Source organism: Malaclemys terrapin, chromosome 19 (assembly GCF_027887155.1).
Source record: "Malaclemys terrapin pileata isolate rMalTer1 chromosome 19, rMalTer1.hap1, whole genome shotgun sequence".
NCBI lineage: Eukaryota > Metazoa > Chordata > Testudines > Emydidae > Malaclemys > Malaclemys terrapin.
Window position 1 is genome coordinate 17,085,809 of NC_071523.1, and position 18,028 is coordinate 17,103,836.

General features: G+C 39.8%; 1 protein-coding gene across 5 annotated transcripts in view; it reads right to left on the reverse strand.

Moving 5' to 3' along the window:
- Positions 1-18,028, reverse strand: part of CFAP74 (cilia and flagella associated protein 74) — a 100,553-nt gene that overhangs the window by 40,419 nt on the left and 42,106 nt on the right. For all 5 annotated transcript variants that reach the window (XM_054008933.1, XM_054008932.1, XM_054008935.1 and 2 more), the window contains 3 exons: positions 9,699-9,765; positions 9,118-9,207; positions 202-372 (listed from right to left, as the gene is read on the reverse strand). In XM_054008933.1, the coding sequence (XP_053864908.1) occupies positions 202-372; positions 9,118-9,207; positions 9,699-9,765 (328 nt within the window). The remainder of the gene's footprint in view (positions 1-201; positions 373-9,117; positions 9,208-9,698; positions 9,766-18,028) is intronic.

Genomic DNA, 18,028 nt, shown 5'->3' on the forward strand with positions numbered 1-18,028 from the left:
CCCGAAAAGCTCAGAAAACCCAAAATGTATTATTTTGTTAAATTTTTATAATTTTTAATCTAATTCCATGATATATTGGGAGGCCCAGACTCTATTTTTGAATGCTTGCAGTTGGCAATGTTGCATAACTGTTTTTCAAATCTAACAAGCTCTACTGGTTGGAGTGTCTAAATCAGTCTGATGAAGTGCCCTTGAACCCACCATTCTTTCGAGGGAAGATTTCGCTGTTGTGCACGTGCCATTGTCACCCGCTGATGTCTGGAGTTTAAATCTTGTTCCCAAAGCGCCACGGTTTGTTAGGATGATTGTCCGTGAAATTGTCTCCCCTACCACATGAGTGCCAAAGTCAATGAGCTCTTTATCTAGTGCCAGCTGTAAGGAGAAAAACCATAATTACTGCTGTCCTAGATAGTCAGTAATGTCAATTAAATGAACATCTACCATTTTGAGCATAATACTTTAAAGTCCTTATTACCTCTTCAAAGACAATGTCAAATAATGACACAAATTATGGGCACTCTTCTGTCTTTTGTGTAAAAGCCAACCCATCTGAACAACGAAGTCATATTAAAGTGAACAACTTTCCTTTCACTCCATTAAATGATGCTGGAAACAGTTGGCCAGATTCTGTGATTAGTTACATCATTGCATAAACCTGTGGTAACTCCCATCGAATCAAGGGAGTTATTCTGTATTTATACATTGGTTTGCAGGGCAGAATTTGGCCCCATTGTTCTTTTTATATCTCAATTAGGTGGAATTATCTTGCTGGTACCATGCTGGAAAAGAAGAGCGTCCAATGTGTTGTATTGATTGACGATCAATTTGTGACACATTCTAGCGTGTTAGGGCTATAACAGCTTTAACCTCATAGTGCCTCATTAGTAGAGGTGGAATTTTCATTAATCTTGTAATTAAGTTTATGGAAGAGGCATATGAAATTGTTTCAAGCATCAAGTGGCTGAAGAGAATGAGTCTTTCTTTTGTAAAACTTGTTAACCTTCAATCTGCTAGCAGACCACAGTGGGCTGAATTCCCACAAACTTTTAAAGCAATCAGAATGTTTCTTTATACAATATACACTTCAATTTGTAAAATTTTAAAGTTGCTGTAGTTCAGAACTTTCCCCTCTCCCTATCTTTCTTTAAAACTTCCACTGACCCTTTCCCATAGAAAGTGTTATCCCTTTTGAAAGGGATGGAAAACAAATCCATTTTATAAGAGGCAACCTTAACTGAAGCAAAGACATAGGCAAGTTGCTTTGGTTGACAAGGACTATAGTAATGTGAAATAGAGAATGTATATAAGTAATTAAGGAAATCATCTGCAAACACTTGGAAGGTGGTAAGGTGATAGGGAACAGCCAGCATGGATTTGTGAAGAACAAATCATGTCAAACCAATCTGATAGCTTTCTTTGATAGGATAACGAGCCTTGTGGATAAGGGTGAAGCGGTGGATGTGGTATACCTAGACTTTAGTAAGGCATTTGATACGGTCTCGCATGATATTCTTATCGATAAACTAGACAAATACAAATTAGATGGGGCTACTATAAGGTGGGTGCATAACTGGCTGGATAACCGTACTCAGAGAGTTGTTATTAATGGTTCCCAATCCTGCTGGAAAGGCGTAACGAGTGGGGTTCCGCAGGGGTCTGTATTGGGACCGGCTCTGTTCAATATCTTCATCAACGACTTAGATATTGGCATAGAAAGTACGCTTATTAAGTTTGCGGATGATACCAAACTGGGAGGGATTGCAACTACTTTGGAGGACAGGGTCATAATTCAAAATGATCTGGACAAATTGGAGAAATGGGCTGAGGTAAACAGGATGAAGTTTAACAAAGACAAATGCAAAGTGCTCCACTTAGGAAGGAAAAATCAATTTCACACATACAGAATGGGAAAAGACTGTCTAGGAAGGAGTACGGCAGAAAGGGATCTAGGGGTTATAGTGGACCACAAGCTAAATATGAGTCAACAGTGTGATGCTGTTGCAAAAAAAGCAAACATGATTCTGGGATGCATTAACAGGTGTGTTGTGAGCAAGACACGAGAAGTCATTCTTCCGCTCTACTCTGCTCTGGTTAGGCCTCAGCTGGAGTATTGTGTCCAGTTCTGGGCGCCGCATTTTAAAAAAGATGTGGAGAAATTGGAAAGGGTCCAAAGAAGAGCAACAAGAATGATTAAAGGTCTTGAGAACATGACCTATGAAGGAAGGCTGAAAGAACTGGGTTTGTTTAGTTTGGAAAAGAGAAGACTGAGAGGGGACATGATAGCAGTTTTCAGGTATCTAAAAGGGTGTCATAAGGAGGAGGGAGAGAACTTGTTCACCTTAGCCTCTAAGGATAGAACCAGAAACAATGGGTTTAAACTGCAGCAAGGGAGGTCTAGGTTGGACATTAGGAAAAAGTTCCTAACTGTCAGGGTGGTTAAACACTGGAACAAATTGCCTAGGGAGGTTGTGGAATCTCCGTCTCTGGAGATATTTAAGAGTAGGTTAGATAAATGTCTATCAGGGATGGTCTAGACAGTATTTGGTCCTGCCATGCGGGCAGGGGACTGGACTCGATGACCTCTCGAGGTCCCTTCCAGTCCTATAATCTATGAATCTATGAATCTATAACTGTAATGGCCTGGAAAATCATTGAATCCATGATAGCAGAGAATTGGCCATCTGCTCTTTCAAATCCATATACACAACTCAAAGGCTTTACGATCACTTGGATATTTTCTTATGGGTTTGCTGTGCAGCTAAATTTCACATTTAGTAGCAAATAGATATTAGAGCAGCTGATTTATTAGGCAATTTATTTACTGGTAATTTGCTGCCAAGTCAGGGGTGAATTTCTGAATCAGGCAGTACGGTGATATTTAATACCAGTATTCATGGCCATAAGCACCGACTCGTGGGTGCTCCGGGACTGGAGCACCCATGGAAAAAAATAGTGGGTGTTCTGCACCCACTAACAGCCCCCCCATCAGCTCCTCCCCCTCCCGCCCACCACAGATCAGCCGTTCAGTGGCATGCAGGAGGTGCTGGGGAGAGAGGGAGGGGCAAGGGTGGGGTGCGCTTGGGGGAAAGGAGTGAAATGGGGCAGGGGTGGGGCAAGAAGAGGTGGGGGTGGGGGTTTGGGGGAAGGGATGGAGTGGGGGCGGGACCTGGGATGGAGCAGGGGTCAAGCACCTCCTGGCAACTCATAAAGACAGCATCTATGTTCATGGCTATGGGAAATCAACAAAAAGTTGCTCATTTCAAGGGTTGACTTTTTTTACCTTGACTTGTAGGGAGGGATGATTAGAAGAAGCACCTTTTGTTGAAGAAAAATGATGGACTTAGTTTGTACAAATCAAGATTCCCTAAGCAGGTAGTCTGTTCCACAGCTTTATGCATAAATTGCTCAACATAGCGGATTGGATCCCCCAGGTGATAGGAGTTTTTCCTTCTGACAGTCTGTCAAATCCCTAGTTTGCTGGCTCTCTTAGAGTGAGGTGCAACACTCATATTTATTGTCTTTAGACCTCAACCCAGTAAATCATTTAAGTACATGCTCCACTTTAAGTATCAAATAATCCTACTGAAGTCAAAATGACTTCTCATGTGTTTAAATTTAAGCACAGCTTAAGTGGTTTAATAGACTGGGGACTTCCTGAGTAATACACTGAATTTCCTTTCGCAGTTTCTATTTTCTTATTTTTCCTCTTCTGTGTATTTGATTATTTTTGTTTTGTTTCACTATCTATCTATGAGTAAAACTTGCTGTCTGCTGAGCTCTCAATGTGCAATGCAATAAAGAACAATAAAAATTCCAGGCTAGAGCAAAACAATTTTTTTTGATTGAAAGTTTTTTCAGCAAAAAATGCAGATTCGAAAACATGGAAACATTTTGCAAATTCACATTGTTTTTGCCTAATATTTTAAGTCAAGAAAAAAAAATCTTAAAAAAAAAAAAAAAAAATCCCCCTCAAATCAAAGCATTTCATTTTGATATTTTCAAAATGAAATGTTTACATTTTTTGGTTCAAAATCATTTTTCATTTCGAAATGTCCTTTAATTTTATTTTTAAAAATAAACTTTAAAAAAATGTTAAACCAAAATGAAACATTTTGTTCAACTTGAAATGATTTTTTTTCAACTCTTTGATTCATGGAAAATGTTTGAAAAATTTCATTTTTGGTTTGATCTGACACAACTTTTAATTAATTAATTTTATTTATTTATTTATTTATTTTTAGGCTTGTCAATGAACTGAAAAATCTATAATTTGCCCAGTTCTACTCCAGGGTAGCTCTCCTGTGTCTAAATCCTTTTTATACCTGTTTGTGCTGCTAGTAGGACTACTAGTAATACTCCAAATTTTCTATTTGCTATCCTGATTCCTTAGTGACTGCTATATTGGAAAAATCATCCTGCATACCCATTTCCATCCAGTGTCTAGATTTGTTTAGTGTCAGTCTGTAGGCACACATTGTTTATCCCATCTCATTTGGTCTCTGATGCAATCTTGTGACTGATATATCGTCACGTATCTGATAAGGAAGTTTCAAAAGAGCGGTTGCTCTGCCAAAGTACATTCTTCAAAGTAGCCCATGAGAAATCAAATGCCCCCACTTAAGGAAAAACTAGTGCCTCTTGTGAAAATACTGTGTGTCATAGCTTAAATATAATAGGTGTATATTCCTCATTTAAAACCAGGTTTAAAAATTCTCTAAAGGCTGATATTTTGCATAAGGAGAGATGATTTATGAGTTTTATTATGAATAGACGGAGGGATCTAAAGATGTGTTATGATTTTTTGTTTATATAGAAAGCTAAGCTTATGAACAAATTTCCTGAGACACAGGCTAGATTTTCAAAGAAACATAAGGAAGTAAGGTACGCAACTTCTATTTTCCTCCCTCTCCTGTCATATTTTTTATTTAATATTTTAAACATAACTCCCAACTGGTTTCCACTGGAAGTTAAGGTCACGGCTCATGGTGAGCTGTATACGTTAAAGTGATTTTGTAAATGTCTCAGTGAAACCCTCAAGCATTTGTGTGTAAGATAGCATGTCTTCTCATACAATAAGTGATTTTCACCTCCAATAAAATATGAAATACATTTTGTAATGTTATGTTCAAAATAAAATGAGAAGGAAAAGTAATGGGTGTTGGCTACATGTACCATGCATTTACCTACCCTTTTTTTGCATGTTAATTAGAGGACCCAAATGATAAAGCCTTAACTATAATTTTAACAGATTTTTAACTATAAGCACGAGTATCTTGTAAGGTCCTTGGGGGCAGAATCTGTTTGTTCTGTTTCTGTACAGCCCCTAGTGCAATGGGATCCTTGTGCATGCCTAGGGGACCTAGGCACTTCTGTATTGCACATAATTAATAAATAGTAGTAAGAGTCCCACTGACTCCAATTTGAGTACTCACATGCTTAAAGATAAACACATGCATAAATCTCTGTAGAGTTTGGGGCCTGAGACCTTAAACAGCATTTCTTGTTTAACTCAAAATATAACAATGCATCTACTAGGCAGAAATCCATCCACGTGGGCACAAATGATACTGCGAGGTGTGACACTGAGCGGATCAAGAGTGACTACAGGGCTCTGGGAGTACAGGTGAAGGAGTTTGGAGCGCAGGTGGTATTCTCTTCGATTCTTCCTGTCAAAGATAGGGGCCCGGGCAGAGACAGATGCATCATGGAGGTGAAAGCCTGGCTGCAAAGATGGTGTCACCAGGAGGGCTTTGGCTTCCTCGACCACGGGATGCTATTCGAGGAAGGACTGCTAGGCAGAGATGGCGTTCATCTTTTGAGGAGGGGAAAGACCCTATTTGGACACAGACTAGCTAACCTAGTGAGGAGGGCTTTAAACTATGTTTGACGGGAACAGGTGAGCAAAGCCCACAGGTAAGTGGGGAATATGGAGACCTGGGAGATGGGTCGGAAACAAGAGGGAGTGTGGGCTATATTGGCAGAGAGAAAGGAGGGTCAGGACAAAACTGGGAGGCAAGATCAAACCAGTATCTTAGATGCCTATATACAAAATGCAGGAAGTATGGGTAATAAGCAGGAAGAACTGGAAGTGCTAATAAATAAATATAACTATGACATTGTTGGCATCACTGAAACTTGGTGGAATAATACACATGTTTGGAATGTTGGTGTGGATGGGTACAGCTTGCTCAGGAAGGCTAGACAGGGGAAAAAAGGAGGTGGTGTTGCCTTATATATTAAAAATGTACACACTTGGACTGAGGTGGAGATGAACATAGGAGACGGAAGTGTTGAGAGTCTCTGGGTTAGGCTAAAAGGGGTAAAAAACAAAGGTGATGTCATGCTAGGAGTCTACTACAGGCCACCTAACCAGGTGGAAGAGGTGGATGAGGCTTTTTTTTAAACAACTAAAATCATCCAAAGCCCAAGATTTGGTGGTGATGGGGGATTTCAACTATCCAAATATATGTTGGGAAAATAACACAGCGGGGCACAGACTATCCAACAGATTCTTGGACTGCATTGCAGACAACTTTTTATTTCAGAAGGTTGAAAAAGGTACTGGGGGGAAGCTGTTCTAGACTTGATTTTAACAAATAGGGAGGAACTTGTTGAGAATTTGAAAGTAGAAGGCAGCTTGGGTGAAAGTGATCATGAAATCATAGTGTGCAATTCTAAGGAAGGGTAGAAGGGAGAACAGCAAAATAGAGACAATGGATTTCAGGAAGGCAGATTTTGGTAAGCTCAGAGAGCTGATGGGTAAGGTCCATGGGAATCAAGACTGAGGGGAAAAACAACTGAGGAGAGTTGGCAGTTTTTCAAAGGACACTATTAAGGGCCCAAAAGCAAGCTATTCCACTGGTTAGGAAAGATAGAAAATGTGGCAAAAGACCACCTTGGCTTAGCCACGAGATCTTACATGATCTAAAAAATAAAAAATGGAAACTAGGACAGATTACAAAGGATGAATATAGGCAAACAACACAGGAATGCAGGGGCGAGATTAGAAAGGCAAAGGCACAAAATGAGCTCAAACTAGCTACAGGAATAAAGGGAAACAAGAAGACTTTTTATCAATACATTAGAAGCAAAAGGAAGACCAAAGACAGGGTAGGCCCACTGCTCAGTGAAGAGGGAGAAACAGTAACAGGAAACTTGGAAATGGCAGAGATGCTTAATGGCTTTTTTGTTTCGGTCTTCACCGAGAAGTCTGAAGGAATGCCTAACATAGTGAATGCTAATAGGAAGGGGGTAGGTTTAGCAGATAAAATAAAAAAAGAACAAGTTAAAAATCACTTAGAAAAGTTAGATGCCTGCAAGTCACCAGGACCTGATGAAATGCATCCTAGAATACTCAAGGAGCTAATAGAGGAGGTATCTGAGCTTCTAGCTATTATCTTTGGAAAATCATGGGAGATGGGAGAGATTCCAGAAGACTGGGCAAATATAGTGCCCATCTATAAAAAGGGAAATAAAAACAACCCAGGAAACTGCAGACCAGTTAGTTTAACTTCTGTGCCAGGGAAGATAATGGAGCAAGTAATTAAGGAAATCCTCTGCAAACACTTGGAAGGTGGTAAGGTGATAGGGAATAGCCAGCATGGATTTGTAAAGAACAAATCGTGTCAAACCAATCTGATAGCTTTCTTTGATAGGATAACGAGTCTTGTGAATAAGGGAGAAGCTGTGGATGTGGTATACCTAGACTTTAGTAAGGCATTTGATACGGTCTTGCATGATATTCTTATCGATAAACTAGGCAAATACAATTTAGATGGGGCTACTATAAGGTGGGTGCATAACTGGCTGGATAACTGTACTCAGAGAGTTGTTATTAATGGTTCCCAATCCTGCTGGAAAGGCATAACGAGTGGGGTTCCGCAGGGGTCTGTTTTGGGACCGGCTCTGTTCATTATCTTCATTAACGACTTAAATATTGGCATAGAAAGTACGCTTATTAAGTTTGTGGATGATACCAAACTGGGAGGGATTGCAACTGTTTTGGAGAACAGAGTCATAATTCAAAATGATTTGGACAAATTGGAGAAATGGTCTGAGGTAAACAGGATGAAGTTTAACAAAGACAAATGCAAAGTGCTCCACTTAGGAAGGAAAAATCCGTTTCACACATACAGAATGGGAAGAGACTGTCTAGGAAGGAGTACGGCAGAAAGGGATCTAGGGGTTATAGTGGACCACAAGCGAAATATGTGTCAATAGTGTGATGCTGTTGCAAAAAAAAAAAAAAAAAAAAACGTGATTCTGGGATGTATTAACAGGTGTGTTGTGAGCAAGACATGAGAAGTCATTCTTCCGCTCTACTCTGCGCTGGTTAGGCCTCAGCTGGAGTATTGTGTCCAGTTCTGGGCACCGCATTTCAAGAAAGATGTGGAGAAATTGGAGAGGGTCCAGAGAAGAGCAACAAGAATGATTAAAGGTCTTGAGAACATGACCTATGAAGGAAGGCTGAAAGAATTGGGTTTGTTTAGTTTGGAAAAGAGAAAGCAGTTTTCAGGCATCTAAAAGGGTGTCATAAGGAGGAGGGAGAAAACTTGTTCACCTTAGCCTCTAAGGATAGAACAAGAAGCAATGGGCTTAAACTGCAGCAAGGGAGGTCTAGGTTGGACATTAGGAAAAAGTTACTAACTGTCAGGGTGGTTAAACACTGGAATAAATTGCCTAGGGAGGTTGTGGAATCTCCGTCTCTGGAGATATTTAAGAGTAGGTTAGATAAATGTCTATCAGGGATGGTCTAGACAGTATTTGGTCCTGCCATGCGGGCAGGGGACTGGACCCGATGACCTCTCGAGGTCCCTTCCAGTCCTAGAATCTATGAATCTATGAAATGTTGGACATTGTTTACTAACATGCTTATAAAGAACCTTACAAGCTATAAAGAAATCTTTATGAAATATGCTGATAGTAGTGCTGCACTTTCATAGAAGAATCTATTCAGGAATGAATCTTTATGGCAAGAGAGTACTTGAGACAGAGAGGAATAAGAAAGTGAAAAGTGTATACATTTCTAAGTATTCTCACTAATAGTTATATTCATTTTGCTCTTACATTGGACTCTCTCATCCAAAGTATTTAAAGTTTGAAAAAAAATTGACTTACAACACATCTCTTGATTGTACATTGCAATGGAATGGAAAAGGAACCATTCTGAGCCAAAAATGTGACTTTTCCTTCAAGAACTTCATTTATCTAAACAAAATAATTTAAAAAAATTAATGATGCATCTAAACAGATTAAGCATTAAATCTTTAGCCATCTGAAAAAGTTAATCAACTTATAAATTACAGTAAAGAAGAAATAAATACATTGTTAAGGTTACATACGGTAACATAATTTTAGTGTGCCTAGGTTTCTATGTAACTGCAACTTTTTTTGCTAATTACCTAACTTATTTCAGGAAGGTAACATCTAACGTGTTCCAGTTTGGAGCAGTTTTCAGCTTACTTAATGCTTGAAGTTATAATAAAATATTGTACTAGAAAATGCCAGTGTGTGGTGTGCCAGATACTTAAATTAGAATATTATTTTTAAGGTTATAATTACCTTTGTTTCCTTTCTAACAATTAACAAAATTGGACTAATGATACTATTATCAAATTAGGTGGATGAATAACACTATTATTCACATCATCCTGTAACTAACATATTTGTATTATAATTGCTGCATAAAGTGCACTTACCATTGGTTTAAATGTTACCACCACTTCACATGACATTCCAGCAGACATCTGGCCAGGTGGATCAAAGCTGTGCAGATCATAAATGTATGGCACTGAGTTAGATTTATATTTCAAAATCGGCTCCCAAAATTCACAGGAAAATTACATATTTTTACTTGGGTGAATTTATTACATACAAGCAGAAAGAGTGGGGCGGGCCAGTGAAAGGCTGTGCAAATATTGAGAAATAATAAACAATCACACTTTGTACTTGTATAGAGCTTTTCATTGGAAAATCTCAAAGCGCTTTAAAAAGGCGAGCATTATTGTGCCCATTTTACACATGGGGAAACTGAGGGGTGAAGTGACTAGCCCAAGATCACACAAAGTGCCAGTAGCAGTGTCAAGAATAGAACTTAAGTCTTTTGACTTCAGTCCCCTGATTTACCTACTAGGACACAGCTTCTCCCAATATCTACATGTCTGTTGAGCATCATGACCTGTAATACCTCTGCTAATCAAGTTCCTGGGCAAGGAAAAAAGATAAATTAAAAAGAACCATGCAGTTGCAAGCTGACTACACAATATTACAGTATGTGCTGTCTGTTGCAAATTGTACAAACAGCAACATTTATATCTTATCCCATCCCATCTCCTAGAACTGGAAGGGACCTTGAAAGGTCATCGAGTCCAGCCCCCTGCCTTCACTAGCAGGACCAATTTTTGATTTTGCCCCAGATCCCTAAGTGGCCCCCTCAAGGATTGAACTCACAACCCTGGGTTTAGCAGGCCAATGCTCAAACCACTGAGCTATCCCCCTCCCCTCCTCTGAGTAGAAGCTGCCAGTTGTTTCAAATTGTGCCATATTTTACGGTCTTTGTGATGTGAACAAAAAGTCCACCAGGGACTTCAGTGAGACCATTAAACTTCTTTTCAACTGTGACTGAAACAGGATTTGTGCGACAAGAAATCTAGGTGCTGCATTCTAAGTACTGCTAGTGAGTCACAGCTGAGGGTCTGTTCTGGCTGCATGGCAGAGAAGATGGAAACTAAGCAAATGAAATAACTGCATATTATTAGCCAGGGGAATTCCCAGGCAAGCTGGACTATCTTGGAGCTGTTAGAAACACACCTTAAATCATAAGAAAAACTAATCTTATTAAAGGAGCATTTTAAAAAATCCTCCTCCAATCGCATTTGGAAAAAGGGAACACCATTCAAGGTTCTGGGGTTGAAACATGCTTACAGTCTGGAGAAAGTTTGCTGGACTAATCTTCACACTTAGCAAGTACTCTCAACCACAAAGGTAGCCTAAATTCAGCCAGCGCAGCCTGGAAATGGCAAAGATGATGAGCTTTCATTGGAGAGTAATCAACATCAAGGTCCAAACATCTCCAATGTTTACTAGCGACAAAGAGTCCTGTGGTACCTTATAGACTAACAGACGGTATTGGAGCATAAGCTTTCGTGGGTGAATACCCACTTCATCAGATGCATGTACTACTTCACCATATTATGTACATTCATTCACACTGTATCTCCTTGCACCCCTAAACACGTCTGCATTATTGCAGTTCCTGTGTGTATGTGATGGGGGGAGAGCAGTGTGGATGGCTATGGAGTCCCTTATGGAAAATTCCTACAGGATAGAAATTGAGATCCTTTCAAACTGGGAGTCTGAATGGTCCTATAGAACTTAATAGAGAATTCTATCCCTGCTATAGAATTCTACAGAATGTCTCTCTTTAAGACTCTGTTACATTCTAGAGGCTTTAGAGTAATATCTAAGGAACCATGTTGGTTACATCCATATTGAGTTCTACAGCCCTTCCCCATACAGGTAGCTACATGGGGGCAGCGGCGCACCAAGTGTGTGCCTGGGGCGCCAAGCTGCAGAGGGGTGGCCTGCTGTTCGCGCTGAGGGCAGCAGTCTGGCAGCCTTTGGCGGCATGACTGCTGTGCTTGGGGCAGCAAAAAAGCTAGAGCCACCCCTGCATGGGGGTTTGTCTGCTCCTGTTTGAGTCAATGAAAAAACTCCCATTAACTTGGTTGGTGCAGGATCAAGTCTAGGATGACTCCAGAGCTACCCTTTGTGAGCTGAGCTCCTGGGCAGCCTACTCTGTGAGAACGTGTAGAGGGGTGAGGACTCTCAGTGGTAGGTCAGGGTCCTTGGATCCACTGGCCCTCAGATCTGCACATGAGGGAGCAACAACTGTCTGAGGCAGTTTGACCTGGCAATAGCTAGAAGTAGCAATGAGCCCTGTCAACACTGGTTCTCTGCTTGCGAAGTAACTCCCTGCTCTCCATGTGTCAGTATATAATGCCTGCATCTGTAACTTTCACTATGCATCTGAAGAAGTGAGGTTTTTACCCACGAAAGCTTATGCCCAAATAAATCTGTTAGTCTTTAAGGTGCCACCAGACTCCTTGTTGTTTTTGTAGATACAGACTAACACAGCTACCCCCTGATACTTGACACTCTCTATCACTAGTATTACTTTTAAAACACAAAGTATATAACTACCTGCCTTATGAAAAAATTCTAACAATGCAAGAAAATCCACATGTGTGACTCTCTTAAGGGAAGGTAGGTAAGTCAGATATTAAGACAGCTTTGATTTGTAATTTCCGAATGCTTGGCAAAAATTGGTTGGAGTAATAAATTGTCAATGTATGGCTTTCTACTTGAGATGAGGTAAAACATTACACAGCCTTATATGTGCTGTACAAGCAATTAGCATACTATCTTATACAATCTTATTGGAAAAAAGATATATAGATAAAATTTCTAGCTAGCTACTGGGTAAATGTAAGAGGAAAGAGTATAATTTAGTTTTTGAAACCTAAATTAATTCAGACATATTTTTCAATGCAGTTTAACAAAAACTGCATTAATGTACTTTGCTCACAGTACCTGAAGCTTAATTTATAATTGGAAGGTACTTTGACAAACCTATTATACCAAGGTAAGATTTAGGATTTTTAGCAAGTTGTAATTTATATTTCAATCACATATCAGGGATGTCGAATTAAATATGCAATTCAATGAACATGCTAAATGAAGACAAAATTAACCAATCCTCACAAGCATCCAAAGATGTGTAAGAAAATGGCTTTCCTAATCCATAAAAGTGTATTAATTTAATTTTAATTAAGAAGTCTTAATAGTTAAAATCATTGGTTCAAATTTTAGATCAATGTACAGTAGACTCCAAAACTGGCATAAAGTTAGACACCTATTCAGAAAAGCACTTAAGCATGTTTAAAATTAAGCATGTGCTTTCTTGAACTGGGGTCAGATTTGCATCTCTTTCTCTGTGTGTATATATATCTCCTCATTATATGTTCCATTCTATATGCATCCGAAGAAGTGGGCTGTAGTCCACGAAAGCTTATGCTCTAATAAATTTGTTAGTCTCTAAGGTGCCACAAGTACTCCTGTTCATCTCTTTCTCTGTGAGTCTGTGACTAAATTGTTCAGCATCCAACCTCTTCCCCTTTAACAATGAATGTGACCATATTCAAGATGCTGTAACAGCTTAAACTAGTCAATAAAGTCAAATGTCCTATTTCTAATTCAAAATGTATTAAATGAAAACTGCAAAGGGCCATGAAAGGCTGCACTGAGAAGGATATTTGAAAGCAAGAGGTAAAATTTAACAAGAGCTTCTACAGCTGATTGAATTCAGAACTTGTAGCTCTCAAGGAGGTTGTGCTCAGTCAGTAACTGTATCTTGTTCATATTCCAATACACTGTTGTAGGGACTGAAAGGGTGGGGGTTGGTTTAGACTTTAAGGTCAGAAGGGACCATCATGATCGTCTAGTCCAGGGGTCGGCATCCTTTCAGAAGTGGTGCGTCATGTCTTCATTTATTCATTCTAATTTAAGGTTTCGCGTGCCAGTAATACATTTTAACATTTTTAGATCTTTCTGTGTCTATAATATATAACTAAACTGTTGTTGTATGTAAAGTAAATAAGGTTTTTATAATATTTAAGAAACTTCATTTAAAATTAAATTAAAGTGCAGAGCCCCCCAGACCGGTGGCCAGGACCCGGGCAGTGTGAGTGCTACTGAAAATCAGCTCGTATGGCGCCTTTGGCACACGTGCCATAGGTTGCCTACTCCTGGTCTAGTCTGACCACCTGCACAACGCAGGCCACAGAATTTCACCCACCCACTTCTGTAATAAACCCCTAATCTATGTCTGAGCTATTGAAGTCCTCAAATCATGGTTTAAAGACTTCAAAGTGCAGAGAATCCTCCAGCAAGTGACCCGTGCCCCACGCTGCAGAGTCAGGCAAAAAAACCCCAAAGCCTCTGCCAATCTGCGCTGGAGGAAAATTTCTTCCCGACCCCAAATATGGTGATTAGCTAAACCCTGAGCATGTGGGCAAGACTCACCAGCCAGATACCCAGGAAAGAATTCTCTGTAGTAACTCAGATCCCACCCCATCTAACATCCCATCACAGGCCACTGGGCATATTTACCGCTAATAATCAAAGATCAATTAATTGCCAAAATTAGGCTATCCCATCATACCATCCCCTCCATAAACTTATCAAGCTTGGTCTTGAAGCCAGATATGTCTTTTGCCCCCACTGCTCCCCTTGGAAGGCTGTTCCAGAACTTCACTCCTCTGATGGTTAGAAACCTTCGTCTAATTTCAAGTCTAAACTTCCTGATGGCCAGTTTATATCCATTTGTTCTTGTGTCCACATTGGTACTGAGCTTAAATAATTCCTCTCCCTCCCTGGTATTTATCCCTCTGATATATTTATAGAGAGCAATCATATGTCCCATCAGCCTTCTTTTGGTTAGGCTAAACAAGCCAAGCTCTTTGAGTCTCCTTTCATAAGACAGGTTTTCCATTCCTCGGATCATCCTAGTAGTCCATCTCTGTACCTGTTCCAGTTTGAATTCATCCTTCTTAAACATGGGAGACCAGAGCTACACACAGTATTCCAGATGACGTCTCACCAGTGCCTTGTATAATGGTACTAAAACCTCCTTATCTCTACTGGAAATACCTCGCCTGATGCATCCCAAGATAACATTAGCTTTTTTCACCGCCATATCACATTGGCGGCTCATAGTCATCCTGTGATCAACCAATACTCCGAGTTCCTTCTCCTCTTCCTGTTACTTCCAACTGATGAGTCCCCAGTTTATAACAAAAATTCTTGTTATTAATCCCTAAATGCATGACCTTGCACTTTTCACTATTAAATTTCATCCTGTTACTCCAGTTTACAAGGTCATCTTGTTAAGCACCATGACTTATCTTATTGAGGTGGCTAGAAATTCAAAGCACATCCTATCACTACAAAGTGGCAGAGGGCAGTGAGCTGTAAAATAGAATCTCTCAAGTATGAAATCAGTTATTGTAGTAACATGACTTGTTCATTTCAGTGTGCAATATATTGTGTCACTTCACTGGGGTACAACAGAAACATCAATGTCAGAAACTATTTCCTCAGGTTAGCCTGAAGAATTGGCAACTTAATTTCAATTACATGCAGAGCAAGCAAGTTTGGTTCAAGCTGTTTCATCTGTTAATAAATAGCATTTACACACACAATGCTGGCTTTTTTCACTTTTAAGCCTGATCATAATTGGTCTTTTGTTTGGTTTAACAGAGTTCCAAATAAATGTGATATTTCCTAGGTATTTTTTTAAAATTAAAGTTACAGTGAATTCTTGGGGGAATAATTGATATTTTTGTGGGTTCAGAACATCTCAATTTAAGGGCAGGTCTTCACTACGGGGGGGGGGTCGATTTAAGATACGCAAATTCAGCTACACGAATAGCGTAGCTGAATTTGACGTATCGGAGCCGACTTACCCCGCTGTGAGGACGGCGGCAAAATCGACCTCCGGGGCTCCCCTTCGATGGCGCTTACTCCCACCTCCACTGGTGGAGTAAGAGCGTCGATTCAGGGATCGATTGTCACGTCCCGATGAGACGCGATAATTCGATCCCCGAGAGATCGATTTCTACCCGCCGATTCAGACAGGTAGTGTAGACCTAGCCTAAGATTAGCCCATGAAGAATGCTTAAAAAGAAACAGACCAGGGATGCTCTCATTTGCTGATTCATAATTTATCAATATAGTCATTTATTGGAATCTGTCCCAACGGGACAAAATATTTTGCTACATAATCTATTGTCAATATTATGTTAAAGAATTGATGTAGACATCCCTAGAAATTTCCATTTAAATGATCTTTGTCATAAAGATTTCTATTCCTTTATTTAATCAGCTCTTTTCATCTTAGCCTTCATATGAACTACCAATAATCAGGAAGTTAACCTTACCCATACCACAGCGGAGGGCAGCTGATAGGCTAAACAATTTCTAGATTAATGTAAAATCCCTTTTAGTGGCCCAGACAGAAACTCAGGTCCCTTTTCTCTAATTACCAGGGTGGTTCTTTGCCTTTTTCAAAGTGCCTGATACATTAAGGCTAGGTCTACACTGAGGAGGGGGATCGACCTAAGATACGCAACTTCAGCTACGCGAATAGCATAGCTGAAGTAGGCTTATCTTAGGTTGATTTACCTAGCCATGAGGACAGTGGCGAGTCGACTGCTGCCTCTCCCCTGTCGACTCCGCTTCTGCCTCTCGCCACAGTGGAGTTCCGGGGTCGACGGCAGAGCGATCGAGGATCAATTTTATTGCGTCTACACTAGACACGATAAATCGATCCCTGATAGATCAATCACTACCCGCCACGTACCCTAAGTAAAAAAACAACAGAAGTATTCATTCAGGGCTTGAACCAAAGCCCACTGAAGTGAATAGGAGTCTTTCCATTGACTTCAGTGAGCTTTGGATCAGCCCCTTGTTCGCTATCACTTAGATACTACAGAGATGGGCATGTTAGATTTACTAATATTCTCTTAATCCTCATTTTGCAAGACCAAGTAATTTTTCCCTTCACACTGGCATGGAATATTAATGATTTTAGATAAAAGAAAAAGTCAGATAATTCTCATGCCCCATCCCTCCTCACTCTTTTGTCTGTTTATTTAGATTGCAAGATATTTGGAGCAGGAATCAGTTATCCTACATCTGCTAGATTCTCAAATGCTCAGCACCCACAACTGGAACCAGATTTTCAGAACAAAAATCAACTCCCCTTTAGGCACTTAAGTAAATAGATTCTCAAAAGTGCTCAGTTTGCTGGACGCCAGGCTCCTTTGAAAAGCTGACCAGTTATTTAGGTGCCTAATGGGGATCTTAAAATCTGGTCTCAGTTGTGGCTGCTGAGCTCTTTTGAAAATTCTGGTGCATGTCTATACACTCCGGTGCTTTTCTGTGCAGTTAATTTATAACAAATTGTCCTGTCACCAATGTGTGAATGGAAAGTGGGCATCTAACTTCCTTAGGTGTCTTTAAAAAGAAATGAGTTAAGGTTGGGATTTTCAAACAGCTACAATATGGAAGGAACTATGTGAAATTAAATTCTATCTTGTCTCTAAAGACCTTCATGTAATTATCAGAAACAAAGGGTAGGAATTAGGAAACAAAGGGTAGGAATAAATGGTCAGTTTTCAGAAGGAAAAGATGTAAATAGTGGTGTCCCCCAGGGGCCTGTACTAGGCCCAGTCCTATTTAACATATTCATAAATGATTTGGAAAAAGGGGTAAATAGTGAGGTGGCAAAACTTGCAGATGATACAAAACTACTCAAGATAGTTAAATCCCAGGCAGACTCTGAAGAGCTACAAAAGGATCTCACAAATCTGGGTGACTGGGCAACAAAATGGCAGATGAAATTCAATGTTGATAAATGCAAAATAATGCACATTGGAAAACTATACATATAAAATGATGGGGTCTAAATTAGCTGTTCCCACTCAAGAAAGATCTTGGAGTCATTGTGGATAATTCTCTGAAAACATCCTCTCAATGTGCAGCGGCAGTCAAAATAGCGATCAAAATGTTGGGAATTATTAAGAAAGGAATAAGACAGAAAATATCACATTGCCTCTATATAAATCCATGGTATGCCCACATCTTGAATACTGCGTGCAGATGTGGTTGCCCCATCTCAAAGAAGATATATTGGAATTGGAAAAGTTTCAGAAAAGGGCAACAAAAATGATTAGGGGTATGAAACGGCTGCCATATAAGGAGAGATTAATAAAACTGGGACTTTTCAGCTTGAAAAAGAGATGACTAAGGAGGGATATGATAGAGCTCTATAAAATCATGACTGGTGTGGAGAAAGTAAATAAGGAAGTGTTATTTATTCCTTCTCATAACATAAGAACTAGGGATTACCAAACGAAATTAATAGGCAGCAGGTTTAAAACAAACAAAAGGAAGTATTTTTTTCACA